General features: G+C 32.8%; 1 protein-coding gene, 1 long non-coding RNA gene and 1 pseudogene across 3 annotated transcripts in view; 1 reads left to right on the forward strand and 2 right to left on the reverse strand.

The window, feature by feature from the left end:
- Positions 1-16,477, forward strand: part of LOC124957517 — a 45,244-nt gene extending 28,767 nt beyond the window's left edge. Inside the window, exons 3-9 of one of the 2 annotated variants that reach the window (XR_007103637.1) lie at positions 6,802-7,136; positions 7,208-8,021; positions 8,109-8,185; positions 8,271-11,954; positions 12,042-13,637; positions 14,167-14,221; positions 15,787-16,477. This is a non-coding gene — a long non-coding RNA (uncharacterized LOC124957517). Of the gene's footprint in view, positions 1-6,801; positions 7,137-7,207; positions 8,022-8,108; positions 8,186-8,270; positions 13,638-14,166; positions 14,222-15,786 lie in introns of both variants that reach the window. The other variant, XR_007103636.1, reaches the window with a different exon arrangement.
- Positions 16,478-20,441: 3,964 nt separating this feature from the next.
- LOC124957497 (RB-associated KRAB zinc finger protein-like) lies at positions 20,442-22,055 on the reverse strand. The gene has a single exon (XM_047514527.1). It carries the CDS (start codon positions 22,053-22,055, stop codon positions 20,442-20,444), a length of 1,614 nt encoding a protein of 537 aa, XP_047370483.1.
- A 2,671-nt stretch (positions 22,056-24,726) lies between these two features.
- LOC124957498 lies at positions 24,727-26,342 on the reverse strand (annotated as a pseudogene).
- Positions 26,343-27,048: the final 706 nt, after the last annotated feature.

Here is a 27,048-nt window from a genome sequence, read left to right on the forward strand (position 1 = left end):
TAATTATATTATAAAAATATATTTACCTAATTTAAATAATTATTATCCTAATTAATAGATGATTTTAGATATGTCACATATTATATTACATAATCGAATAATATGTGAAAATTTAAGTATACTAAATATTCATTATTATAATAACTAATTATGTGATCAGGTAGTTACCTTATTAATTTAATTTATTAATAATTAATTATTTTATTTTTATTATAAGTGTATTATTAATATTTATTTTAAAATTGAAATTTATTTCCATTAGATGTATTTTAAGTTAGCAATGATTGATTTTAATAGAATAATTTATTTTATCTGGGGGATAACGATAAATAAATTATAATTTATAGGTAACATAAGTATGAGGTATAAATAGTTATAAATTATATAGAAATTTAATTAATATAAAATATTTATTATATGTTTCAAAGATGAAAAGGGTAAATTTGGCCTAAGCAATGCTATGAAATATTTGCGAAGCACTTTGATCAATTTTTAAACTGCCTTGAACCAAAACATAAGTTGGAATTCTCTGAAACAACTGAAAATCTGGAAGAAGATATACCTCCCAATGCTGAAGAAATTAAAGAAGCAATTAACAATCTAAAAAATAATAAAGCTAATGGAGAAGACTCTATAACGGCTGAACTTTTGAAATGGTCTCAATTAAAAATCATTGAAGAGCTGCAGTTAATCTTTGAAGATATTTGAAGAACAGAGAGGTTTCCAGAAGAATGGAAAGTAGCTCTAATTCACCCATTACATAAAAAAAGGGACAAACAGAACGTTGATAACTATAGAGGCATCTCTTTTCTGCAAACAGCATACAAAGTAATTTCAAAAATATTGCTGAATAGAATAGAAACAACACTTAACAAGCAACTGAACGAGTATCAAGTTGGATTTCGAAAAGGTAGATCTTGTTCAGAACAAATGTTTAACTTAAAATCCATAATTCGCCATAGGATACTGAATTCAAAGGACATAGTTGTAACTTTTATAGATTTTAAAAAGGCATTTGATTCAGTTCATAGAGAAACCATAGATAAAACAATACGTGAATTTGGAGTTAAAAATAAATTGGCAAACTTAATACGTGAAACACTTACTGACACGATTTCACAAGTAAAATTTATGGGTGAGATATCCAAACCTATCGAGATAAATACAGGTGTAAGGCAAGGTGATGGTTTATCACCTCTTCTATTCAACTGTGTTCTAGAAAAAATTGTCAGAATTTGGAATGTAAAGCTAAAAGAACATGACATTCCACCAATAACTTTGGGGAGAAAAAGCAAAGTCATTGAAATAAGTTGCCTAGCATTTGCAGACGATTTTGCTATAGAGTCAGACAACCTAAAAAATGCAACAACACAAATCAATCTCTTGGAAGAAATAACCAACAAAGCAGGTTTGAAAATCTCCGTAGAAAAAACTAAATTTATTACAGACATCAAGAACGCTCCAAAATTTTTGACTACAGATATTGGTGCAGTGGAAAAAGTAAAGAAATTCAAATACCTGGAAGAAATAATTCAAGAAAATGATTTAGAAAAATCTGCAGTAGAAGAAAGGGTACACAAGATGGAAAGGGCGTATGGTATCACTAAGAATTTTTATAACAAAAAGTGTTTACCTAAAAATCTTAAAATAAGACACTACACTACAGTAGTGAAAACGGAATGCTTATATGCGAGTGAATGCTTGGTACTAAATTATAGATTAGATAAACTAGAAGTACTAGAAAGGAAAATCATGAGGAAAATTTTAAATCCAGTGAAAACAACAGTAGTATGGAAATTAAGATCTAATGATGAAATATACAGAAACATAGAAGGCATAACAGAAACGACAAAGAAAAGAAGACTGCAATTTTTTGGCCATATTTACAGAATAGATAATTCCAGATTAATAAAAAAGATACTCATATACCTTCGGGAGAAAACTGCAACAACTAGGTGGATTCAAGAAAGAGGTAAAGAAAGATCTAGAAAGAAATAATATAAGTGAAGAAGAAACTATAGACAAAGAGATTTTTATATAGAGGGTATTAAGCATGGAAGGATTCCAAGGAAGATTGAAGAAGAAACCTGGTGTGAAGTGGTCTGAGGACAGAAAGAAACAACATAGTGAAAAGATAAAGGAATATTGGAGGGAATGGAAGAAAAAACAGTTAAGTGTGAAGAATTGAAATTGGCACGTGGTCCCTAGCAGGCCTAATCGAAATAAGATGAAGAAGAAGAAGAATAATGACGGTAATGATAATAAAAATACTATATGCATACACGATAATACGTTGAATGATTTCTAAGAATTCGGGGAGGAATAAAAGAAAAAAGAAAAATTTCAGCTGTTTGTTCGTTCGCTCGTAAAGATCGTGAACTATGATACTTTCTATAGTAACGATCGACAAAATGTAATAAAGGAAAAAACGAACGGTGTGTCGTAACGAAACATCGATCCTTTGGTCGAGAAGCCACGTTCTGTTAGCCTGCACGACAATCTGGATGAAGGTCTTACTACAGTCAACTGTACTCCGGTCGTTCGCGTAGATCTTTCGAGCTGCCAGTCGTATTTGAGACTATGCGGCGCGGTGCACCTACGCCACCAATATTCTATCTCCATCTTTCTCTTTCGTAGCGGCGACAATCGAATTGTACCTCGTTTGCACTGTACTTCAGCTTCAACCACGCGATGCTGAAAAATAAGTGAGATGGCGAGGAGTAGCACTTTTCGTTCCTTCTTCCTTAGATCCTTTCTTTTTATTTCTTTTTCTTTTTTCCTTCTATTTTCGTTTGTCTTCTCTCTCTCTCTCTCTCTCTCTCTCTCTCTCTCTCTCTCTCTCTCTCTCTCTCTCTCTCTCTCTCTCTCTCTCTCTCTACATACTCGAGAGTTTGAACTTCCAATTTACAGACGTCACCCTATTTTCTTCCTATTACTGCTCGCCCACGTTTTGTGTATTGTAAATTCAATCTATAATAATATTAACATCTTTAAATGTGTGGAGATAACAAAGAGAGAGAGAGAGAGAGAGAGAGAGAGAGAGAGAGAGAGAGAAAAGAATAAAGAGAAAGAGGTTGAGATGTCGACAGATACAGTTATTCTGACTTGGTTCAATCTCCGTTTCCACTCTCGACGGTGATATAAGTGGCATTAATATGAATTTGAGAGTGCGGAATTGAAGAGAAAGCGGAAGAGAGATAGAGAGCAAGAGAGAGAGAGAGAGAGAGAGAGAGAGAGAGAGAGAGAGAATGAGAGAAGTATAGATGGCAAATGTTAAATGGGATGCTAGAACGAAGGGAGAAAGTGAAAATGAAATAACAACATAGTATCACAAGAAACACATTACATGATCATAACAACGAATCTATCGACAAGTGCAACAATCACAGAAAATATATTAATTAACATTAACATGGGAATAAGATAATAACATTCTGCTAAAGGTAGGATACTACAGTCTACTTCATGTCAGCTGATTGCTCCATGAATGTAACGGTTATTGAAACAGTAATCGAAGAAAATAAATTTACTCAAAATTCACTTTTAGATTGACAAGTAGAAGATATACTTTCTAGTAGAAGATTCACTTTTAGATCCACAAGGAGGAAATATACTCTGACACAAATTTTAAATAAAAAAACATATAATTTCAAAGGATCAGAAAATCCTTAATACCTTTATAGTCTAACATCAAAAAATTTTTAACTCTTTAGAATCGAATATATCGATTGTGCTAAGTGAAGAACTTATATTTATTTATATAAAAGATATTCAGAATTTTATAAAACGCTCTTTCGATCTTCCAAAAAAGAAGCTGATATGAAAGAAAAATAAAGTACCGATTAATATAACGAATTCGTCTACAGAACTCGACCAGAATTTTCTCTTATAAACGAAAATGAATATGTATATATATATATATATATATATATATATATCACGGATTGATTGGATGAGGTTATAAATGAAAATATGTTTCTCTGTAAACAGAGAAACTATAATGTTTGATATCGCAAATATAACGTTCATATTTGATACACTCCCTGAAATTTTATTCGATTAAAGTAAAAATATTATGTCCGAAGTATTCGAACAATACGCAAAAACTTTACAAATTCCACATTATGGAATATCGGCACCGTTAATTGAATGGAACTTTCGAATGTAATTATCATGGATCTCTAGATTATTTCAACTATTGTACAAGCAAACGTCGCGACTAGAACTAATATCTTGTATTTGTTAATCTTTTTTATAACGCGTGTCTATCAATAAAACGGTCGAACAGTTATATCATCATATACAATGAAACTTTAGATCTTTCATTTGGTAAAGCAGATAAAATAAACTTATACTGATTGAATAATTAAGTTATCCGTGCCATTGACATTTCTCGCATGAATAGAATTAACTATAGAAAAAGAAGTGACAGCCACTCCCAGTAATGTCATCCTTACAATTTCAGAATTTATCCATTAGCTTATTATCTTAATAGCTGTCTATTAATCTATTGAGCCAAACAATTTACAATATCATAGCAAAAGAAGTATAAATTACCGATAAGAAATTAATCTGCAATAATGACATGAAAGCAATCTCTAATACCAACTTAAGCATATCAATGGAGCAATTAGAAATATCGATTGAGTAAAATATGGAGATGCTTTCATGCGTATATTCAAAAAAAAAAAAAAAAAAAAAAAAAAAAAAAAAAACAAGAAAAGAATTATGACGTTTTCACAGGAACAGTAGAAACTGAGGAGAATAAGAGTTCATCAAACATAATATTTTCTTCACTTCTGCCGGCTTTATCCAAGCTTTTCACATAATGATGACAAGACAAGCTTTCAATAAGTAATTAAAAAGTGAAACAGAGCCAAGTTAATGACATATAAAGGAGATTAATTTTTCGAACATTAAATTCACATAATGATTTTTCTCGTTGTATGATTGAAGGCTTTGACCTCAAAGATAATATAATACAAATGAAAAGAAGAAATTTATTTAAACGAAACATTATGGGTTCCACATTATGGATTCACCTCAATAATATATACACGCATACATTCGTATTTGTACAATAAGAATAAAATAATAGAGCAGATATATTGAATATTAAACATGTAAAAGTTAATACAATCAAACAGGCAAGTCTACGGCAAACAATTCAAAAATTATAAAAAGAAAGAAAAAGGACATTAGGAATTGCTAAGTGTATAATTACGTAAGATTAGCAAACATTGTAATTATAATTGCAACACGGTGTATGATGAATATGTGTGTGTGAAGGAATGAGTGAAATAGATGATAAACGTGCAAAGTGAAGTGTGAAACAAAATGTCGGCAAAGAACACCGAAGTGATGACAGGAAACTTTAAGGAGAAAGAAAGACGATAAGAGATTAAATGAGAGTGAATAGAATATTCGAGGACGAATGTAAATATATGCAAAATGGCGAAGCGCGGAACCGTTGTTGTCACAATTTCATATTACGACGATATTCTTTCGAATCTAAATCGACTTTCTGGAATAAACGATATTAAATCGAACGCGTTCACTGCCGCGTTCAAAATATTTCGAGAGTTATTATTGCGATTCTCGATCTCATCTATGATTGTTTTCGATATCTTTAGATTTTCATACGTATATGTATGTAGCAGCTGAAGGTTTTAAAATGATGTAACGTAGAAATAATGAAGTACCTAGTCTTCAATAATGTGCCGAGCAAAGCACTTATCCTTCAAATATCAATGCAACACTCATGGGTCCACACGGTCACCAGGACAACGGACCAAACATGAGATTGCTTAAACATTTCGAACGAACTATCCAGACATACCCACGATCAATAAGAATATTGCTTTCCCTTTCCATGTACCTTTTACTTAAATTCCTCTTTTTTCATGTTCCTTTCCTAATTTGTTAATGCCTTCTTGGATAGTTCGAGAGAAATCTAAAGACAGTGGTATCCAAGCATTTGCATTCATCAGTAGAACAACCGATTCTTACAAATATCACTGGCTACGCCTTTAACGGAGGTAACTGGCACGATGGAAATCGTTACTACATCCATAATTGTATCATACTTCAACAAATATACTGTGATAACTTCAATTCATGATACAATTCATTAACGTGCATTTACCTCACGAGTTCCACGGGATCTTTCAAAAAAATTCGCGTTCTCCCATTAATTCGCGAGAACCGAGATTTTGATTTATTTTATAAAAGCAAAAGTATGAATCTTATACGTAATTTAATTTTTTAATGGTTGAATAAGTAAATAATTTCTTGAACGATCTATACAGATCTACAAATTAGAATCAAAGATAGTAATCATAATAGTCATAAAATATTAAATAATAGAAAAAAATAATCGACGCTATATAATTCTGGTATGTATATTAAATTTGCCTAATTAATAATATTGTATTAATGATATTGATCTTTAGTTTAGGGTATATAAGCGGCTGCACAACGGATCTCAGGGGTTGTATTTTTTTTTCCGACGGTAATTTTCGGTTATTTTTTTCGAAAGTTATTCTCGAAGGTTATTCTCGATAGTTATCGTAAAATATTAATAAATTAATATTATTAAGTTAATGTCAGCGTGTCTTAAATAACCCCGTCTGCTTAACTTCCAACAAAACCTTACGACGTTCTAAACTATTTTCAAATTACATTAATTATTCTCGCGATTCTCAAGAACATTCTGCCGCACAGTCAACAAGTTCAAAGCTAAGAAAAGCTATCTGTCCATAGGACGTGAATTCTTAACCCTAAGTTATTCTTTTACTATAGACGGTGCGTACGAATCGCATGTACTTAACGATTCGGTTCGTTACCACAAAGATTTGGGAATTGTTCCAACGGGAACTACTGACCAACACGAGGCCGTACCATACCGCCTCATACCCATCAGGGTCGAGAAGAAGACTTACTATCCGAGTCGACTATCGCCGTCCGATCCTCGAGAGAAGCTCACCCAAGCAATTCCATATCGCCTAACGCCGATCAACATTACGAAGGAGATCGTTTGAACGGAAGACAGCTCGTATTGGTGTCCGTCCCGTGTCAAGAACTGCACATAGCAGGTAACGGTCAAAAAGGATCTTACAAGAGTAGGAGGACCTTAGGTAAGTTCAGTAACTTATATATTTTTGTTGAGGCCCGTACCGCGTGGGACGTAATATGAATTTGGTGACAGCGGTGGGATGAGTTAATACGATATGTCAACCGATAAGATGACTCGCTCTGACAAACTTGACGCAACAGCCGGCAGAATGGAGACGCGTAGTAGAACCAGACGACCAACGGAACAAGAAATCGGAGGAGTTCATAGGCAACTATTGCACAAAGAATCTCAGTTAAAATCACGCGAACAGGCTATATGCGAACGTGAAGAGATGCTTAGGCATCGCACCGAGTATGCATCCGCCGTGAAACCAGACATCGATCCTATCACATTCATAATGAAAGAAATCCTCGCTATAAGGAGTGAGAGTCGTTCTACATCTAATAATCATTTGGTTCACGAGGCATTGGGTATGATACCAAAATTTGACGATAAAAATATCCCACTAACTTCATTTATAAAGGCATGTAAGAGAGCGCGACAAACGATAGATAAAGATCTCTTTACGATTAGCTGCAATACGTAAGTTGCACGATTCCGCGTACCGCGCGATCGAGAAGCACGATCTTAAGATAATGAGTTCAGCAGAACTTTGAAACATACTAATGAGAGAGCATGAATCAATGATAGAATACATCGGTAAACTAAGATCTCCATGAGGCACTCATGGATGAAGAAGAATATTGGGTACAAGCTTCCGATGTAAAAAGGTGCGAGATTGACGATAGTTTCTCCATAGTTTCTGCACCGAGCTACTAATGGAGTACTTTTCATATTTATCGGCTAATAAATGTAAGGACCTTACAGACGCATGCGACAAAGCAATAGAATTACATTCCGCAATGGAATACATCAGCACTTGCTTTCTTCGGGACGATCCAGAGAGGTGAGTTATAAGGCGATGTTGAAGATTGAATAATTTCGTTTTCTAAGAGCTCGCTTATCTGTTTGTTTATTTCCTCCTTGTGTATAGGAGGGAAACGATACTGGCGTACGGAAACGGGTGTTGAATCTTCGGTTTCGATCTTATGAGTTATGGTATTTGTGAACGTGAGTTTATCTTCTGATAAATGAAATAGTTCCAGGGAATCTCTTATCATGCCATTTTTATTTCTTCTACTTTTAATGATTCTAGGGTTATGCTCTGGAGAGCTCTCGTGTAATGTTCACCAGATATTACAGGTTTATACCAAACTTCTTCGCTATCAGCAAACCACTCACTAATCTCTTGAAGAAAGACATACCATTGAAATGGGAAGAGAGCCAAGAGACGTCATTAAAAACATTAGTAAATTTATTATGTCAAGAATCACTATTTCAATACCCGGACTTTTCAAAACCATTCGTCGTTGTAACAAACACATCCATTTACGTTATCGGAGGAATATTAAGCCGAAGTGAAATAGGGTAGGATCTGCCTATCGCATATACTAAAGCTCGAGATTACTAAACCAAGCGGAACAGAACTACTCGACCATAGAGAAAGAATTATTAGCCATTATATACTCAATGAATTATTTCAGATCATATCTTTATGGTATTAATTTCTCTTTAGTAACAGGCCACAGGCCCTTAGTATGGCTGAATTCCATGAGAGCCCCTACATCGAGATTGATACGATGGCGATTAAAACTAGTCAAATATAACATTGTATATAAGGCCGGAAAGAGAAACGTAAACGCAGACGATTTATCTCGAAACCCCGTGGACCTCCATAAACAACAAATACTTCCGATAGTAGGAACAAACTCGAGTGACGAAGAAATGTATACAGCTAGAAATAAAGGCGCAAGCACTCAAGAGTCTAAAGAATCTTAAAATAAGGAAGCGGATAATATAATAAAAGAAACTGTTCAAGTCTCATCCGACGTATACGATAAGACAGACGAAACTAGTGACGAAACTCCAACCGAAGAAACTTACGCTCACATCGACAGCAATCTAATAGAGATAAAAGACAGGATGATAATGTATAACGGGAATATTACCTTCTTTAGTACGACTAACGGAACTTTAGTAGATCTAGACGCGAAAGTGCTAGCAGACAACCATACATTACCCACCATCACCGACGCAACCCTTGGAAGAATAAAGAAAAATGAAAGGTACTTAACCGCATTATCCGTCAAGGAAAGAATCTCACTCTCTATTCAACTAGAGACCCTGGACGAAGTCCTTCATTCTTTTCTTGACGCGGCCTTTGAACTACAATTAAAAACGATAGCAATCTTTAGAGGACCAGTGGGAGATATACCCTGGGCCGAAGTAAGGCGCAAAATTCATTCGATCTTTTTAGATGGAGAAACAAAGATCATTATATTAAGGCATGAGATAGTGATACCTAAGAAAATCGAACATCATGAAATAATACATGACAACCATTCGACGCCTGTAGGCGGACATAAAGATTTATCGGAAACTTACTCTGGGATCCGACAAAAATACTATTGGGTAAATTTAAAAAGAGATATTCAAAATTATATACAGAAATGAAAAATTTATCAACCGGAAAAGCTTGTTAGGTTATAAACTCATCAACCGATGACTATCACTGATACGCCCGGGAAGGCGTATATCTAATAAGATATCTATGGACACCGTAAATCCGATATCTACCACGAAATCCGGACATAGCTACATCATAACAATGCAATCTTTTCAGTAAATATTCTATCGCGATTCCTCTTCAACAAGCTTCTTCGGAGGAAATCGCTAACAAATTTATTAAAAATGTAATATGCCGATTTGGCTTTCCAAAAGGTATCTTGACCGACCAAGATACTAACTTTTTGTCAGAATTAATGAAAGCCGTAGTTAGAAAGTCCCAAATTCATCAATACCAGACAAGTGCGTACCACTCGCAATCAAACGGTTCGATTGAACGAACACATCACATCCTCGTAGAATTTTTGAAACCGAAAACAGCCCAAAATGGGACGCGATTGGATTGATGTAGCAATGTTTTTATATAATATAAGCGTACATTGTAGGAACGATGTATACACATCACGAACTAATGTGTGGCCAATTAGCCAGAACACTGAACGAGTCAGAACAGATTAATAAATCTCAGGAAGCCGCGAAACGAAATTTTATTAACGCTAAAAATAAATCAAAAATATATTATGACAGAAAGCAACGAGTTGTCAATTTTAAAATAGAAAACCGAGTGTACCTTCTGAAAGGGTCACATAAAGGTAAATTCGATGATAAATATGTCGGACCATTCGATGTAATAGAAGTATTAAATAAACACAATATAAAAATACGTACCAATAGTTGCGATCGCGTGGTACATGACAGACTTAAGATCGACAAGTGCAAGGAAGAGTCGACATCATGAAAAGCTGTATTACCGACACACGGTTTCTCTAAGTGCAATATGGCGGAACGATTCCATGCTCTCTATTCCATGATGACGGTTGATAAGATGGTCCCCCACCATAGGCTATAAGCTAAAATATAAGAGATGGTAAATGAACTAACGGCATCACTTGCCTTTTCGATGTTCTACAAAACAAATTAGCTCAAAAGTCGACGCATAATGTTCGCGATGGAAACTTTTATTTTTATACTTATCTTAGTAAAAGTAGCAATAGCACTGGTAGGATACGATTGCGCTATGCAATCTCTGAACATCACATCGTACTCCCTCTTGGATATAGACGACTGCAAAATCCCAAATCTCCAACCAATTAATAACACAGTTTACGTAGAGTTACTACAGACTGCTGACTATTACTCCTTAAGAGTTTTACAATGTCGCGTGGAGATAGACCGCATGATATTTCATTGTAGCATACGCTCACAAGCATCCATCGTTTATAATGGACGTCGAAAATACTTATTTATATTGACCCATTAATCGTGCCAACAGTTGTACTCTATGGGCACTCTCTCCCTAGACCCGAACGCATTTATATGCGTTCATATTAAAGAAAAACAGCATCGAGACAAGAAGCCTTACCCTGAGTGGTACCGTCACGACAGATGGCACTTGCAAAGCTTCTCAATATAGCAACTTCTATGGAACATGGGATGATGTAATAGTACAAGTCTCCGTTAGGATCACACTACTTCACTACTGTCATGACAAAAACCAATCAAACCCAAAATCCCTAAAATCTGGAACCGTATGTGCATTGGACGAGGAAGCCTGCCTCGACTCGGATGAAAGCGAAAGTTACTGATCAAACATCTCAACCGACAGCTGTGGCTTCAATGAATATGACGTCCTTTATGAAGGTCCAGCAATGAAACTAACACCTGCCGAATCATCTCAAGGACCCATACTTTACACAATGCAGCGAAAGACGTCACGTTTGCTCTAACAAGAACCAGCAAGTTTGTATCATGCAAATATTTTTTGCTCTATCCGTAAAATAGAACACCTTAAGTTATTCATTATAGAAACATCACTTGGAAGAACATTTAAAGGAAAGACTAAAACTCAGATATCCTCGCCTATGTGAATTCAAAATTTATATATGTAAAAAGACATCTTAAGACACAACTAACCTCATTATATGTCGACATTACGCAACAAAAATGTGCCTTTTAGCAATAGGTTCTCAAGAATGCTCTTTCTTTAGCAACAATAGCACCCGAAAAAATGGCTTATGCCTTGATGAAGCAGCCAGGATACATAGCGGTCATCACAGCAAAAGTATAATATATATTATAAAATATATTCCTGTGGAAGTAAAAATCAGGCAGAATGAGGAATGCTATAAGGAATTATCGATCACATATCAGAACGACTCATATTTCCTAGCGCCTAAAACTCGTATCATTCTGAAAGAAGCTTTACCAAAAGATTGTAATGAATTATTGCCCAACATGTATAATCTACATAGAACCTAATATAGAGTGACTCCGAAACTGATCGAATCAATACCTCCCCCAGTAATTCAACCTCTAACGAAGCCACAGTGGAGGTACATCGTGACCCTGAACACCTAGGAACAAACGGGGTTCTAAATAAACTCAGGTCACATATCATTGAACCAGCTGAAAAACCTGCCATTATCGACACTCTTGCTAGAGAAGCTAGTGGGAGACATATACCTTCAGGCAAAATTTCTTTATATAACCTAATGAATGAAGAATCAATAAGTAAGATTCCATTAAATATGGCACAATGACTCTGGGGAACCTTCGCAACCTTCGAATCAGCAAGCGCCGGAGTCTTGACCATTTTTATCCCTCTTCGATTAGTCAAGTTCATCGTCGACACAATCACCTATGGGTACGGATTACACGACATTTATGAATGGTGCCTACATCTCCTAGGAGTCCTATGGAGTTCAGTAACACACCTCCTCCTCCATCTTGCCAAAAGAGTGGAACAAGAAGAACCACCCACAAAAATGGCACCCGAGACTACTGCCCTCCACGAGGAAAAGAGAGAACCCGCAGCTGACTCACCCGATCGACCAAGCACATTATTTGAATTAAACGCGTACTTAAATAAAGATAAATATTAAAATGTACGTATATCTACGCACATTTTCAAATAAGAGGGAAATTGTTACATCCCACACCCCTCTCATACTTAGATTTAAAAACCTGTTATCCACCTATAAAAATCTTAGTCTTCTAGAAGTAAGTCCCTAATAATATTATTGTAAATCACTCATTAGGTATAAGAAGTGATCGGGGACATCTTACATATTTATCAATCTCTTTATTATGTGAAATATTTTTATATAATCTGTAGTGCACTGGATGGACCCCATGATACGTGACACACGTAACGCACTGGATGAAAGCCATAATATGCGCCACATGTAACGTACTAAACGTTCGTAAGGTCGAGGCAACGCCTCATCTCAAACAACGCATCTCAGGGGTTGTATTTTTTTTCCGACGGTTACTTTCGGTTATTTCTTTCGAAACTTATTCTCGAAGGTTATTCTCGACAGTTATTGTAAAGTATTAATAAATTAATATTATTAAGTTAAAGTCAGTGTGTCTTAAATAACCCCGGCTGCTTAACTTTCAACAAAACCTCACGACGTTATAAACTATTTTCAAGTTACATTAATTATTCTCGTGAGTCTCAAGAACTTTCTGCCGCGCAGTCGACAAGTTCAAAGCTAAGAAAAGCTATCTGTCCATAGGACGTGAATTCTTAACCCTAAGTTATTCTTTTACTATAGACGGTGCGTACGAATCGCATGTACTTAACGATTCGGTTCGTTACCACAAAGATTTGGGAATTGTTCCAACGGGAACTACTGACCAACACGAGGCCGTACCATACCGCCTCATACCCATCAGGGTCGAGAAGAAGACTTACTATCCGAGTCGACTATCGCCGTCCGATCCTCGAGAGAAGCTCACCCAAGCAATTCCATATCGCCTAACGCCGATCAACATTACGAAGGAGATCGTTTGAACGGAAGACAGCTCGTATTGGTGTCCGTCCCGTGTCAAGAACTGCACATAGCAGGTAACGGGCAAAAAGGACACAAATCCCACAAGAGTAGGAGCACCTCAGGTAAGTTCAATAAATTATATATTTTTTTTGAGGCCCGTACCGCGTGGGACGTAACAATAGATTGTATATTAAAATAGTAAAGATAATTATTAACTTCGACTAAAGTAATGAGTAAAAAAAGGATAAAAATAAGTGCAAAAATTATCATAAGTAAGACAAGGAGAAACGATAGGGATAAGGGTGGCGGAAACAAAAAAATCGTTTTGTACTTTTCTTCATATGTCGCGCCATGTAAAATGATACACTTTTCCTTCTTTTGTTATTATAAATTACCGTCATTATATGTGTCATGATGGATATAATATATATATAAGTATATTCTTCTATTTCTTCTTAATATTACTGTTCTTATTACTATTAGGTGGACCGGAAAGTAATGTTGTTTCTGCGCATGTCGATATTTGATTGTTAAAAATTGTGAAAAATGTATTCGTTTGAATTTAATCTAAGAAAGCGACATTACTTTCCAATCTCCCTAATATATTGTCATATTATATATTACAGCAGTAGTAATAGTAATAATTTACAGTGTACGCCTAAAGAAGAAATCATAACAAAACAGCCCCGGGACAAAAATCAGAAAGGTAATGTGGAAATGAATTTGTGTTTTGATCTTTATTAAAAATTATTCATTTTGAAAAAATAATCGACAAATGTATAGATTTTATTATTCATTTGTCATCAAAAAAAATTATACTGCTGCCGTGTCCTATCTAGCACAGATCATAATCAGAAATTCATGTCAGTCAACATGGAGGAAATAAATATAAAAAATTAGATAGTAATACTTTACTAAATTGTCATATAAGGAAAATGTAATAAATTAATTCATTATTTTCGTTTACATCAATGCAATGAAACAAAACCATTGGTTTTAACTAGTCTCGAGTACCTACAATTCATCAATTACGTATCCAGAGGCTTGCCAATGTGCTATAAATTATTTGCAGAACCTCCTGTGTTTTTAACGTATAAAGTCATATTTTCTTATTTTTGCCATAGAATCATTTGCCCAAAGCTCATTAAAATGACCGAGTGAGTTATTTCTCCGTGCGAGCGTCGAGAAAAACGCATTTCTTTGCGTTTGGAAATATTCTAAAAATCTGAGCATCATTTATATACGCGCAGAAAGAAGCAGGCAATCGCTATTTCACAAACATAAAACATATGCCATACAACTCTGTTTTTTAATATTAAAATCAATACTGGAGGTTCTCTTTCGTCCCAAATTTCAAAGAGCTTCACATTACAAAAGTATTTCTTCGCAAAAAATGTCGGAAACAGCATTTACGTTATCGATGAGAATAATAGGAATTCTTAACCAATTCTAATTAGCGAGATCTCATTTTAAAGAAGAAGGTTCAATCTAGGACATACTTTTTCGAATTTTTGAAGAAGCTTTTTATTTTTATATAAACTATTCTACATAAAAAATACCATTATTTAACACGATTTTTTTCAAAGAAAATAAAGCATTTCCAAAAATTTGATAAAGATGTGTCCTAGACGAAATCTTCGTAATTAAAATGAGGCTTTGATCATCAAAATCGGTCGAGAATTTTCTCATTGATGGCGTAAACCATTATAAAAGCAGAGGTAATGAGCAGACTTACCGTACTTCGATGTTCGATATGCTACTGCAGCAAAACATACGAATCCAAAGAACAATTTTTAAAGAGATTGGTTACTGAAGATCAAACGTGAATTCCCTACGAGTATATTGCATGTAAACGACTCGTAACGCTCGTTAATCGTCAAATAATTTAATTTAATATTTCAATACGGTTAAATTTTGAACACTGAATCGTTGATTACCTATAATGTCAAGAAAAATGTACGGTGTATTGACTTGGATGTTATCAAAATAACTTTCTTTTGCATTTCGACACATAAATATCGAAGATCTCCCTTTCCAAACTTCAAAAATTAAAACATTAATACTTTCGGGAATTTTGTTGTTATTTAAATAATATATACTGTACATGGAATACACTAACATTTAATCGATAGTAAATTTATTTAAACAATTCATAGTTCGAAACTTAAAATAATCTTAATTTTAATTGTCAATATTTAAAAATTTTGATTTTCACTGTCGTTTACGACTTGGAATGTAAACAAAAACTTTAAAATTTTATTCATTTTCCAGGTAATTTCAGGAAAATACCCTGCATGAAGACTGTTTCATCATCGAGGGATTTAAATTTTTATATGGCTATTTAAAGTCTTTCTACCTGAAATGTAGAAGAACTTCTTTTGTACTAAAAGAGACTGAGAAAAAGAGAGAAAGAAAGAATATGGAAGATAAATGGAGATTGGACAATCGAGAGAGAGAGAGAGAGAGAGAGTCAGGACGAAATAAAGAATAAATAGAAATTAAAGGAGAAAAAGAGAAAGAAATCAAGAAGAAGAGTCAAAGGCAGAAACAACGAATGATGTCACACCTGGCCTTCTATCCGTTTTTCCTGCGTCGCGTAGTTGAAGCTAAAGTACGGTGCACACGAAGTATAACTCTATTGTCTCCGCTACGGGGGAAGAAACATACAGATAGAATATTGGTGGCATCGGTGCATCGCAGCCGCTTCAAATCCGATGGACCACTCGTAAAGGAGTGCAGTCCAGTTGAGTGCGAGACATCGAACAGTAGGGTTGTGCAGCTCGGTAGAGGACGCCTTCTCCATCAATAGACAATGGGATCAATTATTCTTTACGACACACCGTTCGTTTTCTCCTTCATTACATTTTGTTAATCATTACTATAAAAATTATTGTAGCCCTCGATCTCTACGAGCGAACGGACAAACAGCTGAAATTCTCACTTTTTCATTTTTTCTTTTATTCCTCCCTGAATTTTTAGAAATCATTCAACGTATTATCGCGCACACATATAGTGATGCATTAATATTGTTATTATCATTATCGTCATTATTATTATTATTAGTATCTTTTTTTAAAAACCCGTAAATACATAGTGTTTTAATACGCACGGTTTTTTTCAATCCGTACAGTACATATTACAACAAGCTTTCAGTACAAAAGCAAAGGAATTATTATCTTACGTGGAAAAAATTATAATTTCCCTTCGATATTTTCTTCTCTGTTATCTTCTATATCAACCTCGTGCTCGACGAATTTTACCTATATTGTCTCTGTACAAAGAGAGGATCTAAATTTTACTGTGACAAGCACCTTGGTTTCATAGAATTTCACAATTGGTAAGTATACTCGCTTACCATCACGCTACACCTCTCTGTATATGTTTTATAGCATTTTTGTTGTGTTTTTTTTTCTCAAGAAAAGTGATTGAACTTTATTCGCTAATGTATATTCGCTTCCCGTCGGAAATATATCATGTTTATTTTATTATATTCTTTTCTTGTTCTTCAATGTTGAGCGTTTCGCGTCGAATGTGCTTGTGACGCATGGCGTATAAGATTGTGTAGAAGTATTTTTATTCAAGAAGTATTCTTGTTTACGAGAAGTAATTGTCGCCTTTCGTTGATAGATCGAATCGTTTTAAGCTAATGATCGTATCAATATGCACTATGATGTAAAGAGAGTCGACTCAAGAAAATTAAATTCGGTGCAATTCGTCTTATAAATAGATCATGCTATTGGCGTATTTATCTTATAACAAAATTAAATTATATTATGATTAATTCATCGTACTTAAAAATGTTTAGAAAAATGAACAGCTTTCACTAGCATTGATCATGATCCTTTCCATTTTTTTTTCTATTTTCATTAATTTTCTTTTTTCTTACGGAGAATTGGAAAATTTTCTAAAAGCTTTATAACAATCGATTTTACATTAACGTTAACAATTATCGAAGTTCAAATTTATTTTAATCATGCTTTAACGTAATGCGATTTAAACGATCATCATTACGTTATTGTTCATTTAAGTCGAATCATGTATGAGTCCGTTCGTTTTGCGAAGCAGTAATCGACCTTATGCGAAATGAACTTTATGAGCAATACCACTCGCATGATTTACTGCTCACTTTCGTGAAATGATCGATTTTATGGATGGAGTTATGTAACTGCGTGTAACCGCAAGAAAATACAAACTCTCTCTCTCTTTCTTGTCTTGCTATCTCTTCTCTCTCTCTCTCTCTCTTTCTCTTCCTTTTCATTATGGTTTTACCTGATTTCGTAGACGACAAAAACGAAGAGCAAAACATCGAGTCGACTTCGTCGATAGAACGTAAAAATAGATGGAGTGAGAAAGTACACGATTGCGTGACAAATATCAATATCCCAATTCTTAAGATCATTCGGATGCTATCTGTTCGTATTATCGTTTCCTGTTCATTTTTTTTCTTATTTTCTTTTTATTCTTTTCCTTCTATCTGTATAAATCTTACGTGACGTGCACGATATATATATATACGAGAGAAAAAGAAAGAGAGTGAAAAAGAGGGAGAGAGACAAGTAGGCAGACAAACAGATAGATAGAAAGGGAGAAAACGCGATAGAATAGAGAAAGAGAATGAGAAAATTTCTATCCGATAATGTTAATGATATAGGAAATTAGTTAGAAATAAGAGGGAATGAAAAGAAAAGCTCGTTATGACATAAGATATTTTTTTTTCTTTTTGTTTTGTTTCTATTTTTTTGTCAGAACGAATCAATGGAAGGGAAATAGTAAATAAATAAATCTCGGTCTAAAAGTATTTCGTTTCGGAGCTCGCTGTAAAGGAGAAGAAAAAAAAAGAAGAAAAAAGTGAAGAGAAAGAACAGAAGCATTAGGTAGATCATCTTAAATTAATTAATTAATTAATTAAAGATGAAAAGGTCCGTTGAAAATTGAAAAGAAAAAATTGGCAGAAGAACGAAAGTAAGAAAGAACGAAAAAAGAAGAGAAAAGAAAGCGCTCAATCATCAAAACGAAGAATATAATCAAAGGACCCAAGTTTAATTATTGTATTTATAGATGGGTAGTTACAACTAATCCAAGATAGAAAGTTTCTAAAGGTTGATCGTTGACCCATCGCGTCACCTTAACCGCGTCCTTTCTTTTTCCTTTTTCTATTTCTTATTTTTTTCCTTTTTTTCCTGATACACTTTCTTTCGTAAAGAAAAATAGGAGTGATAGGGTCTTATTGGAAGAAGGGTAGAGGGAGCAAAAAAAAGAAAGAAAAAGAGAGAAAGAGTGTGTGTGTGTATCGATTTTGATAATCACGAGGATGGCTTGTCACCGTGATAAATCTACTCCGTCTAATTCTCTCACGGCAAGCCGGAGTTGCCCAGCGCAGTTACTCTGATGCAATAAAGGAAAAGAAAGAAAACATAATTATAATAAAGTCGAAAATACAACAAGAAAATGAGAAGGTAAAAAAAGAGGTAAAAGAGAAGATAGATATTCAAAATATGTCAATAGGTGAATCTAAGGTGAGAAAAAGAAGAAAACGGATGCTTATCCTGTGCTGTAAAAGTGAGCATGGAACTGAAACAACTGAAATCTACTGCTGTGAGTTATTATATTGTTCTTTAATAATATTTGAGAGAAAAGTACAAAATTATATAGCTGAGAGGTGCTCAACCTAAATTGTGAAAATACTCAATTTGGGAGAAAAAGAAATGCTATATAATGAGTACCAGGTAATAGAGACGACAGTAAGACAAAACTATATGGACAATATAAGAAAAAAATTCCATATCAAAATTCTGAAAAAGATAATTAAAAAAAGAAGTTAGAAATGAAGATAGGATATGATACATTGATAGCTAATATAGACGATGCAATGCATTCCATTTTGAAAAATGGAAAAATATATATTGGACGGAGGAAATGCTTTGTCGCTGATTATCTTAATGTGAAAAGGTGTTTTAATTGTTGTGTTGCAATAGAATTAAAAGAAAAGATACATAAGGTTCAATAATAGTATTATATCGAGTGCATCATATGGTGATTTCGTGTATTTTTAAGTGGAATTAACTATAAAAAACAAATGTATGGTAGTAAGAGACTTCAATGTCGAATTTATGGTAGCTTCGTTCTATGCAAAGAAATTGCAGAAAACAATGTTAAGTTTAGGTATCAAACAATATGTCAACAAGCCGACAAGAATTACAAAAGATTGTCATACAATCATAGATCTATTGTTTACTAATCAAAATTTACAAATTCAAATAGTTCATGAGTTCATACCCCTAAAAGAGTATAGAATCTTTAAGATAGGAAAGAAGAGAGGATCTATTATGGTCGAGAGAGCACGACGATCGAGAGAGTTTTGCGAAGAGCAAGAATATATAAGACGTCTTTTTCCGTGTGGATCTCAGTGGGAAGATAGCGAGAAATGACGGCGAGAAGGATAAGATGGCGTTGAAGGAGAGCGTCAGGAGAATGTAAGGAAGATTATGAGTAGAAGAGAAGACCACTAACGCCATCAGATGATCATGGAGTCATTGTGAATCTCTACTTCGACATAGAGAGAAACATTTCGGATAGAAAGAAGGGATAAGGAAGAGAAACAGAGATAAATATATAGATAGGGAAATGACTGCGAAGGAGGTGGAGAAAGAAGAGGAAGAGAAGAAGGAGGAATGGTGAGGAGAGGAGAAGAGACTAGATAGACATTTTGACACTTATTACATTGATAATCCGCGAAATCTAAATATTCGGCTAAATGTTTTTTTAAATGTAGTTCTTTTGCAAATTTGATAGTACATATCGGACACGAAATATAACATTTTACCAAATTAGCAAAAGAGGAAGCAAGCCCATGTACAATTTTTATTGGTCCTTTATCAACAACGAACTTATCGTTATCAATGATTTCATTAATATTTAAGTATGTACTAAGATTTATAAGAGGAGGAAACGACTTGCTGATTTTCCACGTCATCAATATGGAGGTGATTTTTATGAAACAAGAACGAAATATCAGACAATAAAATTTCGCCACAAATACCACACTTATGTCCAAATATCAATTCGTTATCGCTATGAGTTAAATTAATATGTTTGCTTAATATTGACAACGTACAACATTTTCTAGGACATTTTGAGCACAGATAATTGCCACGATTAGAATAGTATTCAATGTGTATTAAAAGTTCGACTACGCTATAGAATTCAATATTACATTTGGAACATAGGTAGGACTTACTCATTTTATTATAATGCATAGGAATCAATGAGAGATTCGAAATCGATGATTCTACATGTTCTTTATTCGAATGCACGTGCAATTTATGTGCAAGAAAATATGATTCAATAGCAAAATCTTCGCAACAAATCGAACATTTATATTTATAAGATGTTGAACTATTTCTAGGATAATGGAACAGTTTGTTATGATGATGTATCATGTTCAATCCGTGGAATATATTAACACAAAACGTACATTGGAATATATGATCTTCATAAAAATACATTGAATGCAACTCATAACGTTTATAGGTATTAAAACATAGGCCACAAATATCGCAAACCGTTGGTAAGGATGGACTAGTGCCACCGTTGAGAACTTTCAAAATCTCCGTCAATGTTATGTTGTTTACACTTATTGCACTTGTATGATAATGCAATTCGTGTATTCGAAGATTATTTTCAGTACGAAAGCGTTGATTACAAAATTGACAATGCAATGTGTACCAACTACAGATGGCAAAATTGTGAGCAGTATTATTGTGAGTCCTCAATATCTTTTTACTTGAAAAGAATAATCCACATATTTCGCAGAAATTATTGAAGGAGTAATCATAGGTACGTACGTGTTGAAACAAATTTTCTGGTTTTTGGAACTGCGTCTCACAAATCGAAAATGGATATTTCTTCTTATTTACTGTAGCATCTATTTCCGGTATAGACTCATTATTATAACTATCACCCACTTGTATCACATTTCCATGCAAAATGAAATCAATTTGCTCATCCTCGTTAGTATTAGAAATGGTAAATTCGCCGGCAGTATACGTCGGAGTAACCGGTATTGGTTCTTCTATCAAATCATTATTTTTAGAAGGAGAATCTTCCGTATTATTACATTCCAATGGGTTCGTTAATTCAACGGAGACTGTCTGATCTTCTTGCTGATCATTTATTTTTCCAAGATCACCGACAATATTTTCTTTGCTTTCGTTAATTTGATTTGTCAGATTCTCGATGTTACTAACATGTAAATTTTCCTTTGGATTTTCTCGATTACTATCATCAATCTCTTGATGTTCCGTTTCTCTTCCCTTTCGATCGTTTTGATGTTCCGTCGATTGTGATCGTAGCAAGATTTTTAACGCAGATCTCTTGCACTTGTTTCCCTTTATATTGGAATGACATTTTATATCTTTACTCGAAGGAGGACGATCGTTTCTCGGTAACATTATCCTAATACAACGTAGAAGCAAATGTTGTTTCAATGGTAATCGGCTATTGAAGAATCGATAACAAACGCAACATTTGCATACCCTCATGTCATGTTCTCGTAAGTAATGTTTTAATAAAAGATGCTTCGAAGCATATCGTGCTCGACATATGCTTGATATGTATGCTGTATGACATTTCTTCATGTATTTCTTCAAATGTTTTTTTTGTGTAATATATTATCTGAATATATTATCGTAATAAGATTGGTTTTTTTATCCTTACGGGACAAATAAAGCGACAAAAATCATCGATTAACTATCCTTACTACTCGTATGCTCGAATGTCCTGTACTTGTAAAGTTTCTAGGTTATAAATTATAATATCCATAATATGAAAGTTGTTCATTCGTAAACTTCGTAGGATAACAACGTGATCCATCAAACTCCAAAGATTTCTAATATAACGGAAGTAACATTATATTAAAGAAACGATAGGAAAGAGTGCTGTAAAATTAACTTAAATACTCTTATATGTCCAAAAATTTTTTTATTATTTAAGTTTTATCCAGATATCACACACATATGCAGACACATTATTTATATTTATATTATAATTTAATAACTATACAAATATATATTTATGGACAAAATCTCCAAATATTAATGGACGAAATAGGTCTGCGATTTTCAAATAATCTGTAAATGAATATTTTTCGTTTTCTCCGCTCATATTAATTTTGAAAATATCAATACTAGGTTTAGTCGAACATATTCGTTAATCTTCATACGATAGAGTATAATTTACCGTGAAAAAATGAATAAGAATAAAAAAAAACGATTATTACTTTCGATTATTAACGAAGAAATACTTTTGACGTTGTTTGAACTTTTCAATAAAATGAAAGTATAAATGGTTAACACCGAAGCAAAGTTGATAATAGTTTAAAACAGAGCTAAAGCTTCTGCAACGCATTACAGCGATAACCGTGTTCTGCATCCTGCAATACCGCATCCACCCTCATTGAGTGACGTACTTCCGCTGGGCGCTGTCTAATTTATTTCAATAATTAAAATCACTTAACATGATTTTATCTAACTTTCTGATATAGCGACAAGGAATCGCTTTTGAATTGTTCCCAAAAGGAACTCCTGTGGTTGCGAGAACATTATAGTGCTTGGCAAAATTCATTTGCAAAATCAAAATTTTAATTCCTGAATACGTATATTTAAGATATTTCTCTTATTAATATTATTAACTATTACAAGAATATGTTCTTGATAATTGTACGATGTTCATTACAAAATTCTAGATACTATTATTAAGATTAACTTGGAATTTCATAATATTATAATAATTTAATTAAATTGTATTAATTTAATTACATTAAAAAATATTTGAATTCGTTACTGTTTATATTGCTTTTCGATTATTTTTAAATGGGATATATAAATTCCTAGGATACAATCGTATGTTTAGTTTGAATGAATGCTCTACTCATTACCTGAAATCATTACCGCATTACACGTCGAGATGGCTATTGTCCATACGATTAATAATCTTATCAGCGATATCCTTTTGATGATTCCCAAAAATTTGCAAATATCCAAGTAATTCAATCAAAATAGTACTAACAGCGACCTAGTCAATGCTCGACAATGTAGCTTCCTTTTATAACATCTTAAGGTATTTTTAACTTTATAAAAATTACTTAACCAAATAGATATATAATATAAAACGATACATGCGAATTTACGAAATTATTAATGTGCTTAACAATTGTTAATATTAGTACTAACTTTTTTAATTATTATGTTGCAATAGAATTAAAAGAAAAGCTACATAAGGTTCAATAATAGTATTATATCGAGTGCATCATATGGTGATTTCGTGTATTTTTAAGTGGAATTAACTATAAAAAACAAATGTATGGTAGTAAGAGACTTCAATGTCGAATTTATGGTAGCTTCGTTCTATGCAAAGAAATTGCAGAAAACAATGTTAAGTTTAGGTATCAAACAATATGTCAACAAGCCGACAAGAATTACAAAAGATTGTCATACAATCATAGATCTATTGTTTACTAATCAAAATTTACAAATTCAAATAGTTCATGAGTTCATACCCCTAAAAGAGTATAGAATCTTTAAGATAGGAAAGAAGAGAGGATCTATTATGGTCGAGAGAGCACGACGATCGAGAGAGTTTTGCGAAGAGCAAGAATATATAAGACGTCTTTTTCCGTGTAGATCTCAGTGGGAAGATAGCAATTGATTCGGTGAAGGAATTCATCATAGCTATGAAAATAAATCCTGTTTGTTAGAATTAAGGAGATATTGATAAAGTGTGGATTAAAAGGAATAAAAGGAAATTAAAGAAGACAATGATATTCCTTTGAAAGTATAGTGTTCAGGAGTAACTAAATAAAATACGTGTTTTGTTGTATATGTATATTTTGTAAATGCTTAAACATAGTTTGAAATGCCAATGAAGAAATCAACAAATGATCTACATTCAAAATATTTGATACTTGTATCAAGTATATTTCAAGTTAAATTTTTGTTTTCTTTATAATGACAGTTATTGAAATTGTCATCAGAATATTACACTTATTCTACATATTGCAACGTTATTAATATTCGTAACAATATTTGTATTTTCTGTACGTCATCTATTTCAAATACTTTCTGATTTATCACTTTTATTTTTATCACTTTTATCTTTGATTTTTATTAGATCTCTTCAGAGATATATCCTCTGCTTTCCCTTATTCTATTCCTTTTACTTGTAACTCAAAGTCACTATATCTTTTTTATTTAACTTCTTCTTCCTTGATTCCCTTAAACTTGGTAAATTTTATTCACTAATTTCATCATTTTCCGTTACATATTTTAGTTTCTTGAGCTTAATGAATTTTAATCCAGAAATTATAAAATTTCACTGAAGCTGTACCCTGAATTCTCATTCTATTTTTCACAATTTTCGATTTCTGTCATATTCTTCAAATCGCATATATCCTTAGCTCTTTCACTTTCTATATGTTTTGAATTTTCTTCTATTTTTTTTTTTTTTCTATTGATTACTTTACTTTCTTACAAAAATTTGCGACATTTTTGCGAGTTTTTGAAAACTACTTTCAACTGTAAAATATATATTTATAAATTGGACAACATATTATATATAGAAAATAATAGGATAACATGCTATACTTGCTTATATTATACAAGGAACATAAAAATCGGGGAAACATTAAATGGCTATCATTTGTTGCTATTTCTAATATTAATCGGTAGAGACTATCAATTATACTATCTTTAGATATTTTTAATATACAATTTAAAGATATTAGTTTCATTGGTACAGCTTTATACATTTTATTAAAATCATAATACCTGAAATCAATATTAAAATATATATTTTTTGAAATATTTAAAAATGTAGATACTTCTTTATACGTATTAATTAATTGATAAAATAGATATGAAAGTATTTGTTTCTTTAGAAATGTTAGATTTGACGTTTGCAAACAGGGGAAACAGAAATTGTTGACTCGGTATTACTTTAATTCTTCCGATAATAATCTGCTAATACGCAATTAATAATTACCATCTATTTAACTAAATAATTTATAGGCAATTAATATTAACATCAATTGTTTTTTTGAGAGTGTTATTGACTTGGATCAGAAGAATAATAAATTTATATGCCTCCAATTATATGCTGCCTGAAAATTTTCTTCTATAATAAAATAATCTTATAAGCTTAAATAGTTGGTAATAATTGATATTACCTTTTTCTTCAAAGTTACTGCATTCCTTAAATGAATAGCAAGCTGTCTGATATATAAATAGGCATGACTGTATGCAAAGTCAAAATAAATCTCTGTTAAAGAATGCCTCATAAAATTTATTTCTGGCGAAGTACTCGGCGATACATATTTGGAATTTTCTACGTACTTGAGGTAGAAGATCGACTAAAAGACATAATTAAAATTTAGTCATTTATATGATTGTGATGATTTATATATTCTGACATAAACAGAAAAATATAACTTTACCTTTAATAATATTTCAAGATACCCTATGAATAGTTGCAATACGTAATGTATATAAAAATGCAACAACTCGAACAGTTTCTTCATCAGTTGACCAAAATTTTAATAAGACTCTCAATAATGGTTTCTTTAATGAGAAAACATTTCATGTAAATGTTTTAAAAGTATTGTTTGAATGTTAGCTGATGAAACATTTTATAAAATCTATAAAAAATATTGTTATTTCATTACAAACATTGCTGTACATTATTATTTATGTTATCAATATTAGAATGATAACAAACGTAATTAAATCAGTTAAATATGATTTTAATGAAACTTTCACTTTGATAAATCTTTTTCATTTGTGCCGCAAAATATGTATTAGTACCCAATTTTTTAAAATGCCTGAATGCAATATATAAGATAAATGCAATATACACAATTGAATGAAGTATTAAAATTCAATGAAATATTAAAATTGTTATGATTAAGGTACATTTATTAATCACAAGTACATTAATTAGATATGTTACTTGATAAAGCCTACTAACATTTCCTTTTATTTAAAATTTTGTAGCACTTTCATCTTACATTTCCGATACGGTTTGCGACACAGCATAAGGAATTTCGAGTGCAATTTTGAATGTTCTAAACAAATAAGATTATAAATAAACTATAATATATTGATAATACATAATTATTTTTATAATTAAAAATATATGAAAACATTATTTGTCAATTTAAATATTATTCTGCCGAACTATTAGTAATTATAATGTAACTTTTATTCCAGACCATCAGATATCACTAGTATCTTCAGAGTCAAAATCACTTTTATCGCTAGCAATCTATGATTTTATAACGAATAAATTATAAAAGTATATTATTAGAACATATTCTTTTTTTGTATTAGTATTTTAACATATTGTACGCCGGTGGCATCTGAGACATTTAAAGACTGAGCGCCGGCATGATTCGCTTGTTTACAATCAATGAGTACGTGAAGAAAATATTTAAAATTTTGTACATTTTCGTAAAACACTATATTTTGTTTCCATATTCGTCAT

Source organism: Vespa velutina, unplaced genomic scaffold, assembly GCF_912470025.1.
Source record: "Vespa velutina unplaced genomic scaffold, iVesVel2.1, whole genome shotgun sequence".
Lineage (NCBI taxonomy): Eukaryota > Metazoa > Arthropoda > Insecta > Hymenoptera > Vespidae > Vespa > Vespa velutina.

Excerpts from the sequence above, each read along its gene's own strand:
- LOC124957497 (XM_047514527.1), bottom strand. The coding sequence starts at position 22,055 with ATGAGGGTATGCAAATGTTGCGTTTGTTATCGATTCTTCAATAGCCGA.